Source organism: Myxine glutinosa, chromosome 1, assembly GCF_964187855.1.
Source record: "Myxine glutinosa chromosome 1, kmMyxGlut1.1, whole genome shotgun sequence".
In the NCBI taxonomy this organism is placed as follows: domain Eukaryota; kingdom Metazoa; phylum Chordata; class Myxini; order Myxiniformes; family Myxinidae; genus Myxine; species Myxine glutinosa.
This window is the reverse complement of record NC_136261.1, coordinates 396,444,894-396,469,260: the sequence shown is the minus strand read 5'-3', so window position 1 is coordinate 396,469,260 and position 24,367 is coordinate 396,444,894. Positions and strand designations below refer to the sequence as shown.

The 24,367-nt window shown below is 43.9% G+C and overlaps 2 protein-coding genes across 3 annotated transcripts in view; both read right to left on the bottom strand.

Annotated features, from left to right (window-relative positions):
• Nucleotides 1-24,367, bottom strand: part of LOC137416712 (uncharacterized) — a 418,237-nt gene that overhangs the window by 81,730 nt on the left and 312,140 nt on the right. The gene's annotated exons all lie outside the window — the stretch shown is intronic.
• Nucleotides 6,559-23,546, bottom strand: LOC137416700 (uncharacterized). Its single transcript, XM_078771119.1, has 5 exons — nucleotides 23,482-23,546; nucleotides 21,654-21,753; nucleotides 10,754-10,894; nucleotides 8,647-10,620; nucleotides 6,559-6,632 (listed from the first exon to the last, which is right to left on the bottom strand). Exons 2-5 carry the CDS (start codon nucleotides 21,739-21,741, stop codon nucleotides 6,559-6,561), a joined length of 2,277 nt encoding a protein of 758 aa, XP_078627245.1. The 5' UTR covers nucleotides 21,742-21,753; nucleotides 23,482-23,546.

The window sequence follows — 24,367 nt, the reverse complement described above, 5'->3', positions numbered from 1 at the left end:
GGACACGGCCCAGCTGTCCGTTTTCATCCGTGGCGTCACCGCTGACTTTCAAGTGTGTGAGGAATTCCTCCAGCTTGTCCCGCTGCGCGACACCACCACTGGGAAAGACATCTGCGACGCCGTGCTTCTGTGTGTTGATCAGCACTCCCTGGACCTCTCCCGTCTTGTGTGTGTGACGACCGACGGTGCCCCGGCGATGGTTGGTGAGAAGAAGGGCGCCGCTTCGCTGCTAGTGCGTCACTGTGCAGCCGCCGGATACACTCAGCCCATTAACAAGATGCACTGCATCATCCACCAAGAGTCCCTGTGCGCTAAGTCTGCCAACCTCGTTGGTGTCATGTCTGTCGTGGTGAAGGTCGTCAACTCCATCCTCTCCCGCAGCCTTAACCATCGTCAGTTCCAGGCACTGATGGACGAGGTGAACGTGCACTACAACGACCTGCTCTACTTCTGTGAGGTACGCTGGCTGAGTCGTGGGGCCATGCTGTCTCGGGTGTGCGACCTACAGCAGGAGATTGCCACCTTTCTACGTCAGAAGAACCTTCCCCACGCTGATCAATTCTCTGATCCGCGGTGGCTAGCTCGCCTGGCCCTGCTCACGGACATCACGGCGCACCTGAACACCCTCAACATAAAGCTGCAAGGCAAAGACATTCTCGTGACAGACATGTACGCGCACATCACTGCCTTCGAGGTTAAACTGCGCTTGTGGGAGGCTCAATTGGCTTCTGGTCGGTTTGTGCATTTTCCTCGCCTTGCTGCATGTGCCCCTGACGATGTGGACCTGGGCACTTGCGTTAGTGTCGTCAACTCTCTACGTGAGGAATTTGCTTCCCGTTTTGCAGGAGTCAGGGTGCTGGCTGCGGACTTCAAGCTTTTCACTGCTCCCTTTGACTTCCCCGTGGAAGACGCCCCTGCCTCCTTACAGATGGAGTTGGTGGAGCTGCAGTGCAACGATGAAATGAAGGCGAAGTTCCGCACCTCTTCTCCATTGTCCTTCTTCCGCGACACCGTTCTCCCTTCTAACAATTTTCAAAAATACATTGCCCATGTCCAACGCATTGTGGCCATGTTCGACAGCACCTACTGCTGTGAACAGCTCTTCTCGAAAATGAAGTACACGAAGTCTCACCTTCGCTCCCAACTCTCGGACCGCCACCTCAATGACATTCTTCTGTTGTCTACCTCAACCATCGAGCCAGACATGGAAATACTTCTTCATGGCAAACAGCACCAGCAGTCTCATTGATTTGTAGAGTGTTCAATGCAATTTTTGTACAATCTATTCATGTAAACAAAATATAGTAATTCTGAGATTTCGTTTTTCACTCCGGCCCGCGATCTCCTTCCAAAAGTCTCATCTGGCCCTCACTCTGAAAAGGTTGCCCGCCCCTGGGCTAGAGGAATCGCTGAGTGGTGGCGGAACATCGCATCGCGTCAACGGTATCATCGTCCAACCGAAGTCGCAGTCGTGTTTGCCGCCCCAACCTCCATCGGCAGTATCCAAAGCAGATAAGAAGCGATCTATCCCGTCATCCAGCGATTTAGTTCCAATATACAGCGGTGGGAAACGAGAGGGCCCACCTGCAATCAAGCCTGCAGATCTTTCTGACACTCTTGCAGGCGCAACATCCCTTGCGCAGCGCCGAAATCACGTATGGATTATGACTCGCATGCTGGAACCATGCGACCAGACAATCAGTTCGTGGACTGGTTTCAACATCATGACTAGAGATCGTGTTCAGGTGACGGAAGATGTAGTTGGCTACCTGCCGACTATAAACGCGCCTGCCACAGATATGGCAACAGTGCAAGAAATCCTCAGAGAAGCTCTGAACATCATGTCATCACTTCAGCTTGAGCGTATACCGGTGGTGCTAGACCAGGCACTATTTGCTAAGGCGACCGAAATAGCATGGAAAGATGTCGATCGATATGGAAGAATCGTGCTCATGATGGGGAACTTCCATACCATCTGTAACTTCATGTCGAGCATTGGGAAAATGTTTGGAGATGCAGGCCTTCGGGATGTAGCTGTTGAGTCAGGAGTAATCGCTGAAGGTTCCATCAACAGGGTTCTGGAAGGCAAGCAATACAACCGTGCTGTGCGACTCCACAAGTTGATGTACGAGGCACTAATGCGCATCATTTGGAAGGGCTTCCAGGTGTGGATAGAAAGCAATCATCCTGACAAGGAACCCCAGATTCGAAGCACTGACCTCAAAATTCGCAGCATCAAGGAGGATGTTTGCCACGAGACTCTCGCTGCTGCTCTCGATGATGATTCATGTGTACAGAGCTTTGACATGTTCGCAAAATACCTACATTTTCTGCGAACCAAACATGGAGACCTGGCTCGCTTCTGGATGATGTATATTGATATGGTAGAGACCCTGCTGGGGTTGATTCGTGCGGATAGAGAAGGCGACTGGATGCTTCACTTGGCTTGTGTCAGAAGAGTGATCCCTTGGTGTTTCGCAATGAACAAGGTGAACTATGCTAGATATCTACCAGTGTACTCTGCACAGATGACGCAACTCCACGAAACATGCCCCGAGTTGTACAGGCATTTCAATCAAGGCTACTTCTCCGTACAGCTTAGACCAGGGAATCCATTTGCCAGAATCGCTGTTGATCAGACAACAGAAGAAACAGTAAACAAAGATACGCAAACAGCTGGAGGAACACGAGGTTTTAGTCTTCGACAAGGGGCTGTGTCACGATACTATCTAACTGCAGAAAATCGGGCTACTGCACTGAGGCAACTACGAGAAACTATCCTTGTGAATGGCAGCGACATCTCACGCCAAGCACCCTGACTTGTCTACTTCTCGCATCAAACGTGATGAGTCTGGCGTCACAGCTATCTGTGATCTACTGGAAAATGACTGGACCAATCCATTCGCCGATGATCCGTCATGTCTTCTCAGTATATCTACCGGAGCGGCTGCGAGGGAGGACGTTTCTAATGACCTACTCAACACCCTGCAAAAGGGGGAAGCGGCGTATCAAAGCTTCCAGAAACGTCTTGAAGAGGGAACAGGCTTTCATGACACATTGAACAAGCTAAACTTGAAGACCTTTGGTAAGATCAAGCAGAAAGTTGTGAAGGGCACAAACAAGGAGATCGTCCTGAGAGCTGACAGACAACTGTTTGCCACCATGATACTCATCGCCAAGACAAGGAACCTCGACATGCAACTTGTCCTTTGTCACCCACTAGGTCCGTTACCATGGTCTTTGGCAAACGTTGATGGGGCAATGAAAAAAACGAACAAAGCTGCACTTGCGAAACACATGGAAGGTCTTGTGGAACCAGCCGAGAACGTTGACAAGCGAAGTGCAACAATAATTGATGCGATGGCTCTCATACAAAAGATGCATGGCGAGAACGACACGTTCGAAGAACTATCTGACCGCATCCTTGCTGCAGCGCTTCACGCTGGTCAAGGCAGTGAGCGCATCGATGTTGTCTTTGACACATACACAGAAGAATCCATCAAAGCAGCTGAGCGTGTGAACCGCGGTTCAAATGAAGGCATCAGTTTCAGCGAGATCAGACCCGCACACAAAATCATGAACTGGCGGCGTCTCCTTGCTTGCAGCCAGACAAAGGAGAAACTGGTTGTGTTTCTGGCGGAGTCGTGGAAACATGAAACAAATCGCGAAAAGCTAGGCAACAGAACACTGTATGTCACCTGTGGTGAAAAATGTCTGGTACTGACCCGCGATAGGTGGAAGTTGGTGCAAGCACTCGAATGTAGCCACGAGGAAGCAGACACGCGTATGTTTCTCCACGCAAAGCACGCCGCTACCCACTACAAGACGATCATCTTAGTGGCAGATGACACCGACGTTCTGATCATCAGTCTTCATCTCAGCAGAACCATCGATAGTCAGCTCTTCATCAGACGAGGAACAAAGGTTCGAGTCAGAATGATCGACGTTGGAAAGTTGGCTGCGGTATTGGGGTCTGGAGTTTGCAGTGCATTGCCAGGGCTTCATGCATGGAGCGGGTGTGACACTGTGAGTGCTCTGGCTAGCCAAGGAAAGATAAAGGCTTTGAAGCTTGTGCAAGCGAATGAGCTGTATCTTCAAGCATTCACAGATCTGGGATCTTCGTGGAATGTACCAACAGACGTCTTCAATAGCATTCAGGCCTTCACGTGTCAGCTGTACGCCAAGAACACGAAGATCGTCGGTGTTAATTCGCTCCGTTATCACATGTTCTGTGCAAAGAAGGGCCAGATCGAATCTGGACAATTGCCGCCTTGTGAAGACTCCTTGATGCAGCATACGCTTAGGGCCAACTATCAGGCGGCTATCTGGCGACGCAGCCTTGAAAACCTACCAGACGTCCCAACACCATCAGCAGGACATGGTTGGGAACTCGATGATGGCGGTTCGCTCACAATCCGATGGATGGCGGGTCTACCAGCTCCAGATGTCGTCTTGAATCTCATCTCATGCACATGCAGAAGGACGTGTCGACCGTCAGATTGCTCCTGCATACTGAATGGGTTGAAGTGCACTGTTGTGTGTAAGCTGCAGGGATGCTCCAACATGGTGCAGGATGATGCTATCGTGGCTCAGGATGCCAATGACTCTGATGGCGACTCTGATGATTAACTTTGTGTGCACTGTATATTGTATAGCATATGTTGTTCTCTATTATAATGCAGGCCAAATTGCCTGAAAATCTTTATAGACAGATAAACGGTTTAGCAAAATGTATAATTTGGAAGATCATACCGGTGTTATTTGACTAAAACATGACATGTTCAATGATACCTCCGCTTGCTTATTAGGAATATAGATCGTATGGTGTTAAAATCAGCTCCATACGTCTTTCCAAACTCTAGTAATGAATAATTAATATAATTGGCGGCCATTTTGAAATCCAAGATGGCCACCAAAGTGCAGATTTCCTATGTAACAATTTCCGCCTGCTTATTAGATATCGTATGGTGTTAAAATCCTCTCCGTACGACATTCCTAACTTGCGTTATCGTCAGAATAGATAATGCCAGCGGCGGCCTAAGTCATTTTATGCCTCTTTACATTTATTTGTTGTAAACTCGTGGTGGATGATATGTTTTAGTTTTTGAGTTATTTTTATAGACAGATAAACGGTGTAGCACAATGCATAATTTGGAAAATCATACCAGTGTTGTTTCACTAAAAAAAGTACAAGTCTAATAATAAAATATTGAAAAATATATGATTTTTTTTCGATAATTGATTTTTATAATAATTAATCTAAAACAAAATGCTTCATATTATTTTTTATTTAGACGGTACACATCGGACGTATATTTAGTCGTCAACCGCACATCGATAGCTAGTATAGAAGTCCAGATACACGTGCAACAATGTACCCCACCAAATGGGCATTTTCGAGCTGGGTGGTTTCAAAGATGGCGTCCATCCGGGCACTAAGCTACCGTTCTCAGATGTCCATCACACCTTTTCTGACACTTGAGACATTGGTCTAATGGAAAATCATAATGAGAATTACTCCCCCCGCCGGAGCATTACTTTTGGTCTGGCTCAAGGACTACAGGATCTTATTTCAGTGATGCAGTTTGTCAGGATAGAGTGGGTGGCGGTGGAGATGGACTTGGTGGAGATGAAAAGCTGGATGTCATCGGCGAAGCAGTGGAATTTGAGACCATGACGGCGGATTAAGTGACCAAGGGGGGACAGGTACAGGATGAAGAGGATGGGGCCAAGAACTGAACCTTGGGGGACACCTTGGGGGAGGGGAGCAGTGGGGGATTTGCAGTTATTGATGGAGATGAACTGGCGTCTGTCAGAGAGGTATGATTTGATCCAAGAGAGGGCAGTGCGTAGATTTTACATTGGCAGAAGTATTCTTCTGATAAACAATTTTACATCAAGGGTGTTCTCCCCATATCACACATGGCAATGAAACATGGACTACAGCAAAGATAGAGTAAAAATAGACGTTCAAACTGCCATGCAAAGATTCCATCTGAGCATAACCAAAAAGGGACAAGAAAAACAACAAAACAGAAAGAAATCAAAATTCCTCAACACTGGTCACAATCAAAAAACTCAAATGGAACTTACTGGACACAAGGCAAGGACAGAGACAATAATGACAAACTGGCAACCTGAGGAAGACCCTGAAAGACGCACGATGAGACCCAAGATCAGATTCAGAGATTAAGTTCTGTTACCATTTGAGTTTTTGGCATAAAATTTTCAAACAATTATCTTTTTTGAGAATATTGTAACGTGCTCCTCCCCAAACCCCGGTCACGGTGTACCTCCGAGCCCCGAGAAGAGTCACAGCAGAAAGATGTGTTATTCTGTATGTCTTAGATCAATGGTGAAACCACACCAATTGTTACCAACAACAAATATTGAATGAAGATCACACAAGAATAACAGTACAAAAAACAATAGCAATCAATTGTACAACAAATATATCCTTCCTATGATGGTACCATCAGTTTCGTACAATAACTCACTGTGCTCCAAGTGAGCACCAAGAACATCCCCAATGTCTCTGTCCCTGTCTTCAAGCCAAAGTTAATCAACTCCAGTGATCGCCAGAACGATGTCGAATCGAGACCAGAATCCCGATCGGTTGACAGTGACAGTCGCTGTCAAAGATGGGCGAAGGTGCCCTCAAGGCGACTGGGAAAATCACCTTCGGGTATGGACGTTTAACGGCTCCCAATTGGCGAGCCGCAAATTCCCATTCCAAAATCCACGTAACACGCACACACCAGATTAACTTCTGGATGCAGTGAAAATGGTTGAAGCGAGGTGAAGAGCCCAGAACAAGGCGCAAATCCTGCGCGAGGTAAAATGGCCAACGGCCTGTTCTCGAGACGTAACGGTGTATTCGAGACGTAACGGTGTATATTATTCTCTTCGGAATCAACAGCAAAACCTGACACGCAGGTGTGATCAGTCACAGCGATAACAACTCTGTCGCAGGAATCCCCCTCCCCGGAAACCCAAACTTCACTCGCGACCCCCGTTCGCCAACGTCCGCCCAAAACCTCGAAGCAGCTCGGCTTCTTGTCCGACCTCACTCGCTCCGCCTTCTTCCTCTTCTTCCTTCTCGTCGTCGTCTGGTTCCGGTTTCATTTCAAACATTAACTTTTTTTACCTTTTGAAAATAGTAATATATATTTCATTTAAACGATAACAATAATAGTACATGGAAACAAAAATGTTTACAGTGGATGAGAACCACAACAATGGAAGTGACGAATCCGTAACAATATGGAGAACCAAATTAAAAAAACTTACATTTTTAAAAAGCTGTAATTTTCAACAAACTAAGTTTGGGGACACAGATGGGGTTTGAATTTTGAGATTCTTCTTGCCTCCTGACTCCAATTTGCAGTCATTGGTGTGGACATTCTGGTGATAGACAGCCATATGGCTTTGATCAAGGGGTTCGGGGTGCTGGCTGGTTGTCAGGGGTTACAGATGGTACTCTGAGGAGTTGTGCTGACAATGTATTTGCCCAAAAGGCTGTATGCTTTCACGACAACTTTCTCCTTACTGTTTCACTGAATACCTTGCCTACTGCTGAGGATCACTCACAAGGCAGACTTTTCCTTTCTAAGTTTTCAGTTGTGGGTTTCTTGATCATCCGGATTCCCTGTTTGTCCGACAATCACAGGTACAATTTCAAGTTTCTTCAATTTCGAAATCCTCTTAACCTCATTTTTCATGTCCTGGCATTTCAATTTTTCAGCTCTCCTGTATGGATCATCATATGTAATTTCAAATTGCCTTTTTGAGAAAAACCTTTGTCACATATCGAGCATTTGTGAGGACGCTCTCCTGTATGGATCATCAAATGTAATTTCAAAGCGCTTTTTATCAAGAAACCTTTATCACATATCAAGCATTTATGAGAATGCTGTCCTGTATGGATCGTCATATGTAATTTCAAACTGCTGCGATGAGGGAAATCTTTATCACATATCGAGCATTTGTGAAGTCGCTCTCCTGTATGGATCCTCATATGTAATTTCAAAATTCTGTTTTGAGAGAAATCTTTATCACATATTGAGCATTGATGAGGTCGCTCTCCTGTATGGATCCTCATATGTAATTTCAAATTTCTGTTTTGAGAGAAATCTTTATCACATATTGAGCATTGATGAGGTCGCTCTCCTGTATGGATCCTCATATGTAATTTAAAACTGCCTTTTTGAGAGAAACCTTTATCACATATCGAGCATTTGTGGGAATGCTATCCTGTATGGATCCTCATATGTAATTTCAAATTGCCTTTTTGAGAAAAACCTTTATCACATATTGAGCATTGATGAGGACGCTCTCCTGTATGGATCCTCATATGTAATTTAAAATTTCTGTTTTGAGAGAAACCTTTATCACATATCGAGCATTTGTGAAGACGCTCTCCTGTATGGATCATCATATGTAATTTCAAATTTCTGTTTTGAGAGAAACCTTTATCACATATCGAGCATTTGTGAGGACGCTCTCCTGTATGGATCATCATATGTAATTTGAATTCATCTTTTCGAGAGAAGCATTTATCACATATCGAGCATTTGTGAGGTCGCTCTCCTGTATGAATCCTCATATGCAATTTCAAATTGTCTTGTCGAGAGAAGCCTTTATCACATATCGAGCATTTGTGAGGACTCTCTCCTGTATGGATCATCATATGTAATTTGAATTCATCTTTTCGACAGAAACCTTTATCACATATCGAGCATTTGTGAGGACGCTCTCCTGTATGGATCCTCATATGTAATTTAAAATTTCTGTTTTCAGAGAAACCTTTATCACATATCGAACATTTGTGAGGACGCTCTCCTGTATGGATCCTCATATGTAATTTCAAATGGCCTTGTCGACAGAAACCTTTATCACATATCGAGCATTTGTGAGGACGCTCTCCTGTATGGATCCTCATATGTAATTTCAAATGGCCTTGTCGACAGAAACCTTTATCACATATCGAGCATTTGTGAGGACACTCTCCTGTATGGATCCTCATATGTAATTTCAAACTGCTGTGATGAGAGAAATCTTTATCGCATATCGAGCATTTGTGAAGTCGCTCTCCTGTATGGATCCTCATATGTAATTTCAAATTTCTGTTTTGAGAGAAATCTTTATCACATATCGAGCATTTGTGAGGACGCTCTCCTGTATGGATCCTCATATGTAATTTCAAACTGCTGCGATGAGGGAAATCTTTATCGCATATCGAGCATTTGAGAGGACGCTCTCCTGTATGGATCCTCATATGTAAATTAAAACTGCCTTTTCGAGAGAAACCTTTATCACATATCGAGCATTTGTGAGGACGCTCTCCTGTATGGATCCTCATATGTAATTTCAAATGGTCTTGTCGACAGAAACCTTTATCACATATCGAGCATTTGTGAGGACGCTCTCCTGTATGGATCCTCATATGTAATTTCAAACTGCTGTGCTGAGAGAAATCTTTATCGCATATCGAGCATTTGTGTGGTCGCTCTCCTGTATGGATCCTCATATGTAATTTCAAATTTCTGTTTTGAGAGAAACCTTTATCACATATCGAGCATTTGTGAGGACGCTCTCCTGTATGGATCCTCATATGTAATTTCAAACTGCTGCGATGAAGGAAATCTTTATCGCATATCGAGCATTTGAGAGGACGCTCTCCTGTATGGATCCTCATATGTAATTTCAAACTGTCTTTTCGAGAGAAACCTTTATCACATATCGAGCATTTGTAAGGACGCTCTCCTGTATGGATCCTCATATGTAATTTCAAACTGCTGCGATGAGAGAAATCTTTATCGCATATCGAGCATTTCTGAGGAGGCTCTCCTGTATGGATCCTCATATGTAATTTCAAACTGCTGCGATGAGAGAAATCTTTATCGCATATCGAGCATTTGTGCGGTCGCTCTCCTGTATGGATCCTCATATGTAATTTCAAATTTCTGTTTTGAGCGAAACTTTTATCACATATCGAGCATTTGTGAGGACGCTCTCCTGTATGGATCCTCATATGTAATTTCAAACTGCTGCGATGAGGGAAATCTTTATCACATATCGAGCATTTATGAGGTCTCTCTCCTGTATGGATCCTCGTATGTAATTTCAAATTTCTGTTTTGAGAGAAACTTTTATCACATATCGAGCATTTGTGAGGACGCTCTCCTGTATGGATCCTCATATGTAATTTCAAACTGCTGCGATGAGGGAAATCTTTATCGCATATCGAGCATTTGAGAGGACGCTCTCCTGTATGGATCCTCATATGTAATTTCAAAGCGCTTTTTATCAAGAAACCTTTGTCACATATCGAGCACTTGTGGGGGTGTTTTCCAGTGTGAATGTTCATGTGTATTTTGAGGTCACTTGTTGAAGCAAAATGCATTTTGCACACATTACACTTATAACGTTTTTGCCTTTCTGCAACCTTTTTGTGTTCATTTAATTTTACATTAATCTTGGTGTTGCGAGGCCCTGACATGCACTTGCATTTCATAGAAAGTGAGTCTTGATTTTGTGATTGTTTCTTCAAAAAAGGCTTCTTCCTCACTGTCAAGCTGCGACTGGACCTTATTTGTCCCACATGACTTCTGGATTGTTCTGCAGAAACAAAGAACACAACATTTTATTTTTTTGTCAAAATCAAAATGTAAAATATTTAGCACATTTCCAAACATTTTGTGTTTTCTCAACACAAAAGATTTTTTGTTATTTTTTTTATGTTTCCACTCACCAGTTTCAAAACAGGAAGTACTTCCGTTTGTCATGTGAATATCATCTGAACCTTCCTTTGCAGAAGCACATTTTGAATCTTCTGTGAAGGATGAATCATTGTTGTGTTGTCTGCCTTCCACATTTACATGATAGACATCACCTGTGTACAAATCAGCATCCGTCTTTTGCAGGGAAATGAAATCGAGAACAATCTCGAGAGTCCAGAGAACACCTTACGCCATGGAATGTATACACTCAGCCCTTGTTTGTCCGACCCCGTTTAATCCGGAAATCTCGCTATCCTAGCAAAACATCCAATGAAGAGAATCCCGCCATTCATTTTATCCCTCTAGTCTGGAAATCGCACTATCTGACTCCGACAGGGGAAATGCATTACAAAACCATCAAAACACATGTAAAATGGTCTCGATAATCCAACAAACACCACCGTCAATTTGCCTTCACCAGGCACCATGACCTGATTGCCTAATCAGCAATTCGCCGGTGGGGAGGTGGGTAGGCATGTTAACACATGCAGTGGTTCGGAATAATGGATTCATGGAGACGGTCAGGAATTAACATCTGGTCTGAGATGGACTCCTATCCAAAATAAAATGTCATCTTTTGATCAAAAAACACCGTTTTTGTCAAGTTTATGATCAAAGGTCCGTCAGGAATTGCAGTGGGAACAGTGCAACTGATCAAGGCCACTAGTAGTTAACATATGCAAATAATCTGGGTCCCAATGATACAGTGGAGCAATCGCTGTTCTTCGGCAATTAATGAGCAACGTGAAACCATCTAACGGGCAGTGGAGACGAGTTCGTTTCTCCATTCTTGTTTATAAAAGGGAGGGAATTCTGCCCCTTCATCATTCCAACTTTGCAAACAGACAAGACGTCACGACCGCCAACAAAGAGAGCCAGACTTGAAATCACTGCAGGAAGGAAGAAGGAAGTCTGCTTGTACAAGAAAGACCATCCAAAGGCCACACAGGAAGACGTCCGACGCCACTTTTCGTTGGATTGGGGAATCACCACTGGAAGGTCACGTGCCTCCAACATCCTGAAACAGAAAGACAAGTGGCTGTCTCTGTCAGAGTCCACAAATCAGTCGACAAGGAGCAGAGCGTGCAAAGAGCGCAGAGTTGGAAGCTGCCCTCCTTAGTCACGTGAAAAAGTAAGTGCACCCCATGTAAAGTTTTGACTTTTTCAACATATTTCAACATACAGCTATTTGATCTTCATTTCAACAATATTGACAGATAAAGGTGATATAATAAAACAAATATCATGAAACATTTACATTTTGTAGTCCATTGTATAATTTAAATAAACATAAATGCAAATTTTGCATGTGGAAAAAGTAAGTGCACCCCCACAGTTATCACTACTTCAAATACCTAAAATTAGAATCAGGTGCACCAGCTCAGGTGCAAATGATTAGAACATCGTTGGAGAGGATCTTGGAGGAACCTGTCTTATTTCAACCTCAGACATTTAGTTTGGTTTGCTTTTCGTTGTTGAAGTGTGCGGCGTCACCATGCCGAGATCAAAAGAGCTCTCTGAGGCCTTCAGAAAGAAGGTTATAGATGCTGGGAAGGGATTTAAAAAGATCTCCAAACAATATGAAATAAATCATTCGACTGTCCGGAAGATCATCTACAAGTGGAGAAGATTCCAAACAACTGCCAACTTGTTCAGGCCAGGCCGCCCCAGCGAGTTCAGCCCGAGAGCAGACCGCAAGATGCTGAAAGAAGTCTCTAAGAAACGCAGAATGTCATCACGGGACCTACAGGTAGCTCTTGCCACTGTTGATGTCAAAGTGCACGAGTCTACCATAAGAAAGAGGCTGCACAAATTTGATCTGCATGGCAGGTGTGCCAGGAGGAAACCTTTGCTGTCCAGGAAGAACATCAGGGGAAGATTAAAGTTTGCCAATGAACACTGAGGCAAAGACCAGCACTTCTGGAGCAATGTGCTCTGGACAGATGAGTCAAAGGTAGAGCTATTTGGCCACAGTACCAGAAGACATGTTTGGCGGAAACCAAAGACAGCATTTGACCACAAGAACTTGATACCAACTGTAAAGCATGATGGTGGAAATATTATGGTTTGGGGCAGCTTTGATGCATCAGGGCCTGGGCAGCTCACCATCATATAATCCACGATGAATTCTTCATTGTACCAGAAGGTGCTTGAGGATAATGTGAGGCCATCTGTCGGAAAGTTGAAGCTCAACCGAAGGTGGACCTTGCAACATAACAATGAACCTAAATATACCAGTAAATCCACCAAGGAATGGCTGAAAAGAAGGAAATGGAGGGTTCTGGAATGGCCAAGTCAAAGCCCGGATCTTCATCCCATCGAGATGTTGTGGGGGGATTTGAAGCGAGCTGTGCATGCAAGAAAGCCCTCAAACATCGCACAGCTGAAAGAATTCTGCATGGAGGAGTGGGCAAAAATTTCTCCCAGTCGATGTCAGAGACTGGTAGACAGTTATAAGAAACGCCTACTTGAGGTTGTTTCTGCCAAAGGGGGCAATACTACCTATTTGAGCCAAGGGTGTACTTACTTTTTCCACATGCAAAATTTGCATTTTTGTTTATTTAAATCATACAATGGACGACAAAATGTAAATGTTTCATGATGTTTGTTATATGATGTCACTTTTATCTATAAATATTGTTGAAATGAAGTTCAAATATCTGCATGTTGAAATATGTTGAAAAAGTCAAAACTTTACACGGGGTGTACTTACTTTTTCACGTGACTGTATGTGGTTTAATGACGTTCGATCAAGATACCAACAAGTCAACGGAGAAATGATCATAGAGAAGGCGAAGAAGTTTGGTGAACAGTTTGGCGTTGAGGATTTTTGCTATTCGACTGGATGGTTAGATCGGTTCAAGAAACGCTGCGGCATATCGAAACACATCATACACGACGAGTCTGCGAGTGCGAACACAAACGATGTTGACAAGCGGAAACAGGACCTGAGATGAATCCTTTCAAAGGACGATCTGAAGGACGTCTACAATATGAACAAGACTGGTCTGTTCTTTCAGCTGCAACCAGGTGTGTGTAAATAAAAAGATTACAAGTTATTTAATCATCTTACGTTCCATATTTTCAATTCCAACAATCGTTGCACTATACACCCAGTGGCCTACAGAAACTGAGTGTATTGCAATACAGCCAATTTCTGTGAGCTACTGATCATAATCGGCCGAACATGCCAACGGATACTGGCACGCTTGCCAACATTGTCAATTACCATTTCCATGGAGACGCTAATTGAACGTTTGGGGGATTGGGCTCAAAATAGTTTATCCGACAATCTCGCTAATCCGACATTGGGTGCTGGGAACAAAGTGGACGGGATTAACGAGGGTTGACTGTACTTCAATTTAAATATAATAATGAAGTTAAAGATTGTTAAAAAGATAAATTCCAGATGTTAAGCGCCATTGAAAATGTATTTTACATCACCCTTATACACCACCCTATTTAACATGTCCAAGTACTGCTAAACAGTCTACCCTTAGGAGAGCCAGGAAATAATATCTCTCCACCCTCAATACTACAATTCCCCTCTCCCTCAATGCCTCTACCCTCAATAATACAATGCCTCTACCATTCTACAATCAATCTCCAATCAATCTACAATTCAATCAATCTACAATCTACAATAATCAATCTTATCAATAATAATAATCAATGCGGGCAAGGCCCCAGGAAAATGGCCTTAAAATGCCTGTTGTTGTTGTGTTGTACCCTCAATACTGAACTCTCAAAGCTGTCTCCCTCCTCGAAGTCCTGGCGGCATCTGGTCAAATCTGTTTCTGTTTTTTTTTATTTTTTATTTTATACTGAATCGAGGCTCGTGGAAGAGCTAACATTTATTTCACAAACAAATCAACCAGACAAACAAAATATACAAAAAGAGGGAGCGGAAGACAAGATGGGGAGAGAAGGGGAAGCACACAACCACAACATTTGAGAGCAGGGAGAAGTGTGGGAGGGAGAGGGCTTGGGGGCAGAAGGCGTGGGAAGAGGGAGGGGGGGGGGGGGAGAAGTATAAAACACAAGGGGACCGAAATTAGCGGTCTGTTACCCTTCCATCCCCTCCCTTACCTCAAATGGCTATGCACCCGACACTGCACGTGAAAAAGCCAAATGCCTCAACTCTGCGTTTGCCTCAATATCAACTCTGCATTTTCCCCTTCCACAGATCGACCGATGTCCCTGCTCTCTCATGTTGTTGTGCTTGTTTCCTTCCCTCCCTCTCCCCGTATTGTCTCCCACCCTTTTTATTATACATTTTATGTGTCTGTTTGTTACTTGTGGAAATTGAAGATTTTTTCAAGTGCAGTAATGCGTCACTTTACGGCCATCTGAACAACGTCCAAGGCCCATAAATATAATAAGAAAATAAGGGGGATAAAAAAACCCTGTTCAGACAACGGGACATAGCGGACACAAGTGGCCTGAGAGTGGGCGCACTCACGCATGCATCACGTGTTCTTAAACAAAATAGATTGTGCTGCCAGGCGTATGATGATACAGTCCAGTCACTATACTGTATATCCATAATATTATGTCGGGTGGGGTTGTGATATGTAGAGCCAGCTCGATCTGAATAGGTAATGTGCTTCGTCTGTCGCGGTGAGGAATCTACCTTGTAATAAGTTTCATGTGTAGGCGTTTTGTCGGTTAAGAGTATACCTGTGAGCATACCAGGATGTTCGAGTGATAGATAGCATAGAGATTAAAGAATAAAGCCCCTGTATGTCTCACCTGGTCAGCCAAACCGTTGTCCCATATGGCAATGCACACCTGTGGACACTTAGTTAGGATCTCGTGAGTGCAACATTAAATGACTCCCTTCCCTGACAGTGACTTTGAAAGACGAACAGGCAAGGAAACCAGGCCGGGGCACCGCCGATGAAGGCCGCTGCCAATTACACCTCCGACAGGCCTAACCACATCGAGTGCCACGTGCTATCACCAGCTGCACCGACGAGCTATCACCACGCTACACACTACGTGCTATCACCAAGCTACAGTCCTGTGATTGGTCAGCATGCTGGGCACGAACCTCCAGCCAATGAGTGTGAGAGGCGCGAAGCTGGAAGGTTCGGTGGAAGTCTCTGGTTGGTAGCTCGCCAAGGCTGACGTCACCGAAAAGGTTATTTAAGGGAGCGCCGAACACCATTTCACCCCCTCTCTTCTTCATCTTGCGCAGCCCGAGTTGAGTTGAATCATAGCCCGAGTGGAGTTCGCTTGCTTCTTGCACGTTTGCTTCAGGAGAGCTGACTGGGACATGGCAGGCCGATCGTGTGTGAAGATCGACCTCGCTTGGAGCCACCAGCCTGCGTTGGACGCACGGTGCTTTTCCTGCTGTGGGATCTCGTGGGTGCTTTGGAATTTGGAGCAAGGCCTGGTGGCGCATGAGCATGAGCGGAGTTTGGAGCCGCGTGGTGGATGATACCAAGACAAGACGAGGGACAGATAAGGCCAATCCCCATTACATTTTACACAACATGTTCTTTTCCTTTAATTCATATTCCTGTGTCTCGTTTCTGATATCTGTCGTGTGGGGACGTCCCAATTTAGACTTCTTATTCGTTAATATCCCGTTTTCCTGTCCTTGCCTTTTTACTTTAATAAACCCTTGCATTATTTTCCATCCCCTGTTAAACCTGTGACCGCTTGAGTTAATTGCCTCCACAGGACCGGAGTGTCCGCAGTTAAGCACTTGCGCAGCTTCCATTTTCCTCCTTCCTCCCGCGTGACATATAGCCGAATCCGTGTTCGGTTATCGCCTCCATTAAATCCGTTTCGGTCCATCCGCGACCTTCCGGTGTTAACCGGAGTCGCACGACAATATGTTTTGATAGATATAAAAAATGCCTATTTTACTGGTTTATGTTTTTGGGGTATTGTCATGTCCAGTACTTTTAATTTGATTTCCTTACTTATGAAATAAAAAGTTTACAAACCGTAAAACAGTGTATGCTTGGGTTTGCCTCGTCGGTAGAGCCACAACATCATCAGCATCCAGTCTCGATTACCCCCGCATATCGTGAGCGTTATTCCATTGTCTTTTCATTTGATTTTATTGAAATCAATCCACCCTAAAGTTAATCATGTGTCCCAAACACAGCGCAACCAGGCCTCGTGGCAGCAGCAGCAAGAAACAACGCAAAAGCATTGATTTGGAGGAGAAGCAGAAAATAATAAGACAACGTGAGGGCGGCAAATCTGTGAATGCTATCGCACGTGATTTCGGCATGTCGCACTCCACGATCACGACGATAATGACCTCTCAATCAGTGAACATCTACCTCTCAAGCAGTGAACAGTGTACTGTTTAATTTTACTTTACTATACAGTACTGTACCTGTTTTACTGCATGTATATTATACCTGTATTTTTTTTATGACAATATATTAGCTAATGTAGACATTATGTTATTTTATTAGCCTTCTTAACCTCTGTGTTTCATTAGTTGTGTATGTTATCTCGTGAATTTAGTCAATATTGTACAGTGCAAGTACACTGCAATAAGTGCAATATTCCACCTACACGAAAGTATAAATACAAAGTTCACAATGTGATGTTCGGACAACATCCAAGTCGGTTAACGACACGTTTCCAAGAACGTATCAAGGGCGTTAAGCGACGCATGACTGCATATTGCTTGGTCTTGTGCGTTATTCTGTTTGTATGTCAGACGCCTGCAGGTCGCAATTTTCAACCGATCTTCACGAAACTTCACCAAAAGCCAAAAGCAAGATTTTCATCCGATTGACTTGAAATTAGAAGATTTCAGATTTCAAGCCCTCCACACAGACACAAAAACATAGAACGTCAAAAATAAAATAAAATAAATGGTTTATTTTAGTCGGCCTGCACTCAGCTTGTTCAACGAGACCATTGAATGAAGTTGGCAGGACAGGGTGGCCAAGTCCAACGCTTCCCGCACCTGAGCGCCCAATATTGCGCCGAGCTGATGATGGCGACGTGCATAGAGCCGTCGAGTGAGCTGTGAAGACAGCCCTCTTTTTGCTCTCTCTCTCTCCATCTGAAGCGCCAAGAGCCCTGCAAATCGCCACCTTATTGCTCCTCTTCACGATCACAAAAGTTCCACAAAAGCTCCCAAAAGTCTCCTCATAGTCACACACGAGACCAAAACGCGACCCCAATGGACAAAAGTCAGACCGAGAGAGAGCTCACAAAACTCTTCTTCTTCCTTTCCGAACCTTCTCACTCTGATGTCACCCTGATCCCATGCTGACCAACGGCCGAACTCTCTCGAAACACTCCATGTCTTCTCGACCAATGACTCGGCTTGAAGTGTGGCCAGTTGGTTACGATCCCTGTGATGCGGGGTTTATTTGCCAACCCCCCCCCCCCACCCCCCCCCCCCCCCCGTTGAAGACACATAAGCAATCTTAACCTCCAGTTTCCCTGCTTAAATACATTGAGAAGTTACCGAAGCATCCACGATCCATGCTACACTGATACTATCATATCAATGCGATGATATTTCATACTCCACCCCCACAAACCGAAAATTCGCTTATTAGAAAGTAAAGAAAAAAAAAAAAACTTTACAAAGCCGAATGCCTCAACTCTGTGTTTGCCTCAAAATCTTGTGTCTCAAACCCATCTCTCTCTGTCTCTGTACTCTCTGTACCAACAATCAGACCCAGCTGCTCCTGGATTCGGTATCCTTCTCTCCTGACAAGGCTTTGAAGTTTCTGTCAAACCTCGACTCTGATTCTGCAACTGGACCAGATGGCATCAGCCCACGGGTCCCAAAATCCTGCTTTGCCGCTTTATCTCACCCTCTCTCTGTTCTCTTCACCCTTTCTTTTGCTCAAGATCATCTGCCATCTGCCATCTGCTTGGAAATCAGCCAACATTACCGCTTTACACAAAAAAGGTGCAAAAACAGATCCTTGCAACTACAGACCAATCAGCCTGCTCCCAATAATCAGCAAGGTCATGGAATCCATCATCGCTTCTGACATCAAATCATTCCTCTTCTCAACCGTCTTGATCTCAGATCATCAACTTGGATTCAGACCAGGTCATTCTCCTCTCGGAATGCCACTTCTGCTGTCTCAACAATGGATGGAGGTCCTCAATGCCAAACAGGAAATCAGATCTGTATCCCTTGACATATCACATCCTTCGATACGTTTGGGCACCGCGCCCTGCTCACCAAACTCTCCCCTTAAAGTATCCTTGGAAACCTCCACGCATGGCTTGCAGACTTCCTTTCCAGTCACATCCAGCATGTGGCCCTGAAGGGAATTCTCTCATCGCCCATTAGTATACCCCACTCTCTGCCGCTCCATAGCTCAACCCTCAAATCGGCAGGCAGCAGCCTCTTCACTCTTTGAAGACTTGGACAACATCACAAACTGGTCAAACAAGTGGAACATGTCTTTCAATCCTGACAAATCTCACACTCTCACTTTGTCTCTCCGAAAAGACCGTCTGGACAACCCTCCCATCTACTTTCTGAACAATCCTCTTGAAGGAGTTCTGTCACACAAGCTTTTGGGTCTAACTATCTGCCATGATCATTCCTGGGAAAACCACATTTCCAAGCTGCCCTCCAAATTCAATCACCGTCTGGGCATCCCACATCATGCAAAGTCCTTACTGGGTACTTCTGAGCCCCTCACCACATAGAAAGCTTTCATCCACAGCTCAATGGAATACTGCTCTCCCCTCTGGGCTGGTGCTCCTGCCTCACTCCAAGCTCGGCTTCACACGGTCGAAACCAAAGCATTCAGAATCATTGGTGTCCCCTGCAATAAAGCTGACCTGAGGGCCTTTCTCTCTGTCACCGCAGGCAGGTTGGTGGTCTTTCTGTCTTCTGCCGACTCCTCTCCGGCCTTCCCCCCCCCCCCCTGCTCTGTCTGTGCTCTGTCCCCAAAATATTCGTGCAGGACGCACAAGATCTGCCAGCAACCCTCTTCTGGTGAAACTGCCAAAATCAAGACTCTCTGCTCACCTTCACTCTTTCATTCCTCTTTTCTCCTGCCTCTGTTATAAACTCCCACACTTTCTTCAATCACTCTCCTCCCTCCAAGTCTTTAAAACAGTTGTTCACCACCATCGCTTGTCTTCCCCCATCCAAAACCTTGATCTTTTCTACCCCTGCTAATTTCACCCCAAATCCACCTCTTTCAATCCCCAACTTCTTTCTTGAAATTCCTAGTGGTGTTCATTTGCTTTATGCCATGTACCCCTCCTTCCTCCCTCAGCCCTCCCCCTCCCATGGATCTACCGATGTCCCTGTTCTCCACTGTTGTTGTGCTTGTGTGCTTCCCTCTCTATCCCCCTCTTGTCCCCCGCTCCCTTCTTTGTATATTTTATGTGTTTGCACATGTTTTCATGTTCAATGTGTTTGCTCTTACTTGGGCTTCGATTCTGTATCCAAAAAAATATAAATAAAACGCAACAAGATAGAGACACACACATCTCGTTTTTTCATTTCTGTTCCTCACAATTCTGTCTCTCTCTCTTATTCACAGACACACATACACATACATATATACATCCACACATACATATATACATCCACAAGTACATATATGCATCCACAAATACATATATACATCCACACATAGGTATATACATACACACACACACACACAAACACACACACACACACACACACACACACACACACACACACACACACACTATTTTTTTATTTTTGTTTCTCACAATTCTATCACTTATGATTTTCAATTCTTATTTCTCTTTTTTAATTTTTATTTTAAAATGCATTTAATTAATTGTACAGTATTGGTTGTTCTGAAACTTAAATATAAATAATTTAAAGGATTTCTGAAAATGATATTAATTTCAGAACATCCCACATTCAACTTTATTTAAATTTTAAACCTCAAAAGATAGTTCCTCTCCAGAAAGAAAGAGCCTGTACCTGAAAGCAATTGGCTTGTTTCCCGACTGCACGGACCATCAGCTGGGCACCATTCTTCCTCAAGGTTTCTATCCTTTCAGCCCAGGACCTCTCCAAATGGCGGATCCACAACCTCGATCATGGATCCACATCAATAGATGGTACATCAGCAGATCCACAACCTCAGTTGCGTCCAGGCAGTCAGTCCTCATCAATGCAACATAATTTATTCCAACTTTACTCGCAATAGGATTTTATGTATTATCATAAATTTATAACTTTCCTGACACACTCCATGATATGATAATTTTAATGTATTATCATATATTTATAACTTTGCTTACACACTCCATCATATGATCATACATTAAATCATGCACCTCTTACCTTAAATAAACCGTATCTACCAGCCAGCATGACCACACCACCTACCTCTGGATCAAACTGTATTTCAAATGTTCAAACTGTCACCTATAACGGTTTTTTGCATGCTGCCGTATCCCAGCAACCACTGATTCCTCGCAACATTGATTTGTCCTATATTTAATTCTTATATTGTACTGTATTTATATGAAGATCTCATGAATAATATTTTTACGATTCGTATTGTTTTTTACGAAAGGATTTAATATTGTTTAATATTTTACGTCTCAGAATCTTGACACACACAATTGCAAAACCCAGTCACCTGCTGCACTGCAGACGGGCAAATTTTATAGGATCCGCATCCGGATCTTTCCCAAAATCTAACCAACACGTTCTCGTCACACACGCAACCTGTCCACGAAGTTTCATCAGAATCCATCCACAATGTATTGAGATATCCCGCTCATAGACAAAGAGACAGGGGTGAAAACTTAAGCTCCATCCACCTTTGGTGGCAGAGGTAAAAATATAAAAATAAATCAAGAAGGTTCCTTCTTGACATGCTGTGTTGGAATTAAAAACACATGTCAGTCACATACCAGACTTGGGAATTAATCCATCATCCTGAAATTGGCCTGTTTCTGCTCTCAGGCCTTGTGACTTGAGCCTTTCCAAAAAGTTGTCCATTCAACCGATGACCTGCCAAGGATACAATGCGTATGTTAATCACATAAAAGTCGGACACAGATTCAGACCGGTGCGGCAGAGACAGACACAGACAGACTGGCGCAGCTGAGACAGACATAGACATAAACTGGGGTGACACAGTCAGACAGACACAAACCAGCATGGTGGAGACAGCCACAGACATAGACTGGCGCGGCAGAGACAGTGTATGTGAGGGTGTGCGTGTCGTTGGTTAGCTCCATTTGCGGGTATCAGTAGGTGGAACGGGGCCACATTCAATTCTGATGCTATTCAGCTTCCAGGGTATCTTGACCTCATTTTTGAGATCCTGGTATTTGGTCATTTTCTTGATTTCTGCGTTGCTTTGCCCAAAATCGCTGGGTACTGATACCTCAATCATCGATGCTGTCTTTTTCTTTTTGTTCCTGAGTGCAATGTCCAGATGCAATGCTTTGTTTTCTATGTTCATGCTCGATGGAATCATCAGGTCGTACGTGATCATGACATCCTCATTTTCAATGATTGCGCTTGGTTCATGGTTTCATGAGTTTTCTGGAACTGGGATGTTTACATTTTTGCAGATATTTTGTAGATTTTGCAGATCAAACAAATCACTTTGCATACTTGTTGTGCCTTTGTGTGTAAAGTTGTTTTGATAATCGTTTTTTGCATCCTGAGAGCAGGTGACTCGTACTTTGTTTCTATCTTCCACAACCTTCACTTGTCCGACTGGCTCAGCGTGTGTGTGTGTGTGTGTGTGTGTGTGTGTGTGTGTGTGTGTGTGTGTGTGTGTGTGTGTGTGTGTGTGTGTGTGTGTGTGTGTGTACATTACAATTTTGCCTTTTCGACGTTTATTTCGACAGTACAGCCAAGTGAGCGTGCCAAAGTTTAAAGGCGAGGCCGAGCGTCAGGTGTGCTTGTATCTTCTTTATTTATGAGACACGGGGGGAAAGGAAGGGTGAGGCAGGGGGAAAGGGGAGGAGGGAGGAGAGGGGAGGGGTTTGACTCTTTTCGATTTTAACTACGATTTGCTCTCTTCTCCAAAACTACACAAACAATTACGACGAAACTAGACGACAACCTTCATCACCTGTGATGGACAAAGTTTGCTCACGGCATATAAAATAAAAATCAGGGTCTGAGGGGGTTTGCGAGGGGTTCGAGTGACTGTTCCTCCTGATCCAGGTGAGCTTCAGGAACCACAGTCCTATTTTTTGCGTTTGCCATGATCTGGAATTATGAAAAGAGATACCTGCCTCGACAATGAACAGACCAGGTAGGTTCTAATATGGAGCCTAAACGACTTTTGAGAGAAGATTCTACAACTTTAGTTTTGGATGCAGCAGATGGGAGCGACATTTTTTCCGTACCAACGCTACATAGACACCTCATCCATCTACTACCTTTATAACACCTATTCGTTTTGAGGCCACACTGGACAAACAAGTTAATTACAAAAACTTCCTGCCTGGTTTGTAGTTAAAATGAAGAAAGAGGTTTAACCATCGTTGCATGAAGTTTAGTGATGACGTCATATAAACCAATGCAGTGAATAAAACAAAACGAGTGAAAAACACCTCATCAAAAGAACAACCAAATACCTCAACATACATTAAATAAAAACTCGTTCAACTTATCTTCATTCCCTTCATCAACGAACAGAGAATTATTTTATCTTTAAATGAACGTTTTACAGATCTTTCTCAGTTTTAATAATAAAATGAGAATCTCCGAACAAACCTCTTAAAATTCGACCCAATCGCGTGAACCTTTGTCCGTTGCAGCACGAGGCTTGTAAGAGGCTCACCCGGAAGTTCTTCTCGTCATTGAATACTTCTTGTTTATGCACATCGTTCTCTTCCTGTTTGAAAGAAGATTGTTTATGACGTCAGCAATTTGTATGTCGCCGCCACATTAGTGCGAAAGAAAACAAAGATAAAAGAAGAAGCAGGGACTGCTTCCGGGTTAGGAATTAACCACGTGCGAGTGATCTTTGGATTCGTTGCTCTGTCCCCAATGGCGGATTAACGCACCTGCATCATGGTCACGTGCCCAGGGCACCCAAATTCAATGACGTCATGCAATCAGTGCAACCCGAGATCACGGGAGATGAGAGATAACGCGAGGCCGATCGAGGTCCACAATGTTTCGAGATGAGACCGAGGGTAGGTCTCACTTTGCCCACAAAACCCATCACCTTGTGAGTGGTGGGGACACAGCGCAAAGGGAATGATCCATCTCGAGGAAATAAAGCTGTCACGTGATTACTCCATTTTAAAAAACGTTTTTCCCTGATGTTTAACGAGACGGGACGATTATAAAATTAATGTGTGAAGTTAGTATTGGTAAAAACAGGTTAATTGGAATAATGAATAACTCATTGAATGTATACAAATGGAACAATAATCACATTAAAATTCCATAATTGCTATTGTTCATGCATATCGATATTGTTTCTCAAATGCACATTATAATATATTGTATAATATCTATCTATAATTCCAGTAATCTCTGTGTGTATGTATGTATGTATGTATGTATGTATGTATGTATGTATGTATGTATGTATGTCTGTGACCGCTGTTTCTCGACAACCACGGGTCCGATATACTTTAAACTTGCCAGG

Excerpts from the sequence above, each read along its gene's own strand:
- LOC137416700 (XM_078771119.1), bottom strand. The coding sequence starts at position 21,741 with ATGGACAACTTTTTGGAAAGGCTCAAGTCACAAGGCCTGAGAGCAGAA. Across the intron at positions 10,895-21,653 it reads TGGATTAATTCCCAAGTCTG|GTGATGTCTATCATGTAAAT; the intron begins GTATGTGACTGA and ends ATTTGTACACAG. Across the intron at positions 6,633-8,646 it reads TCCTCACAAATGCTCGATAT|CGACTGTCACTGTCAACCGA; the intron begins GTGATAAAGGCT and ends CATCTTTGACAG.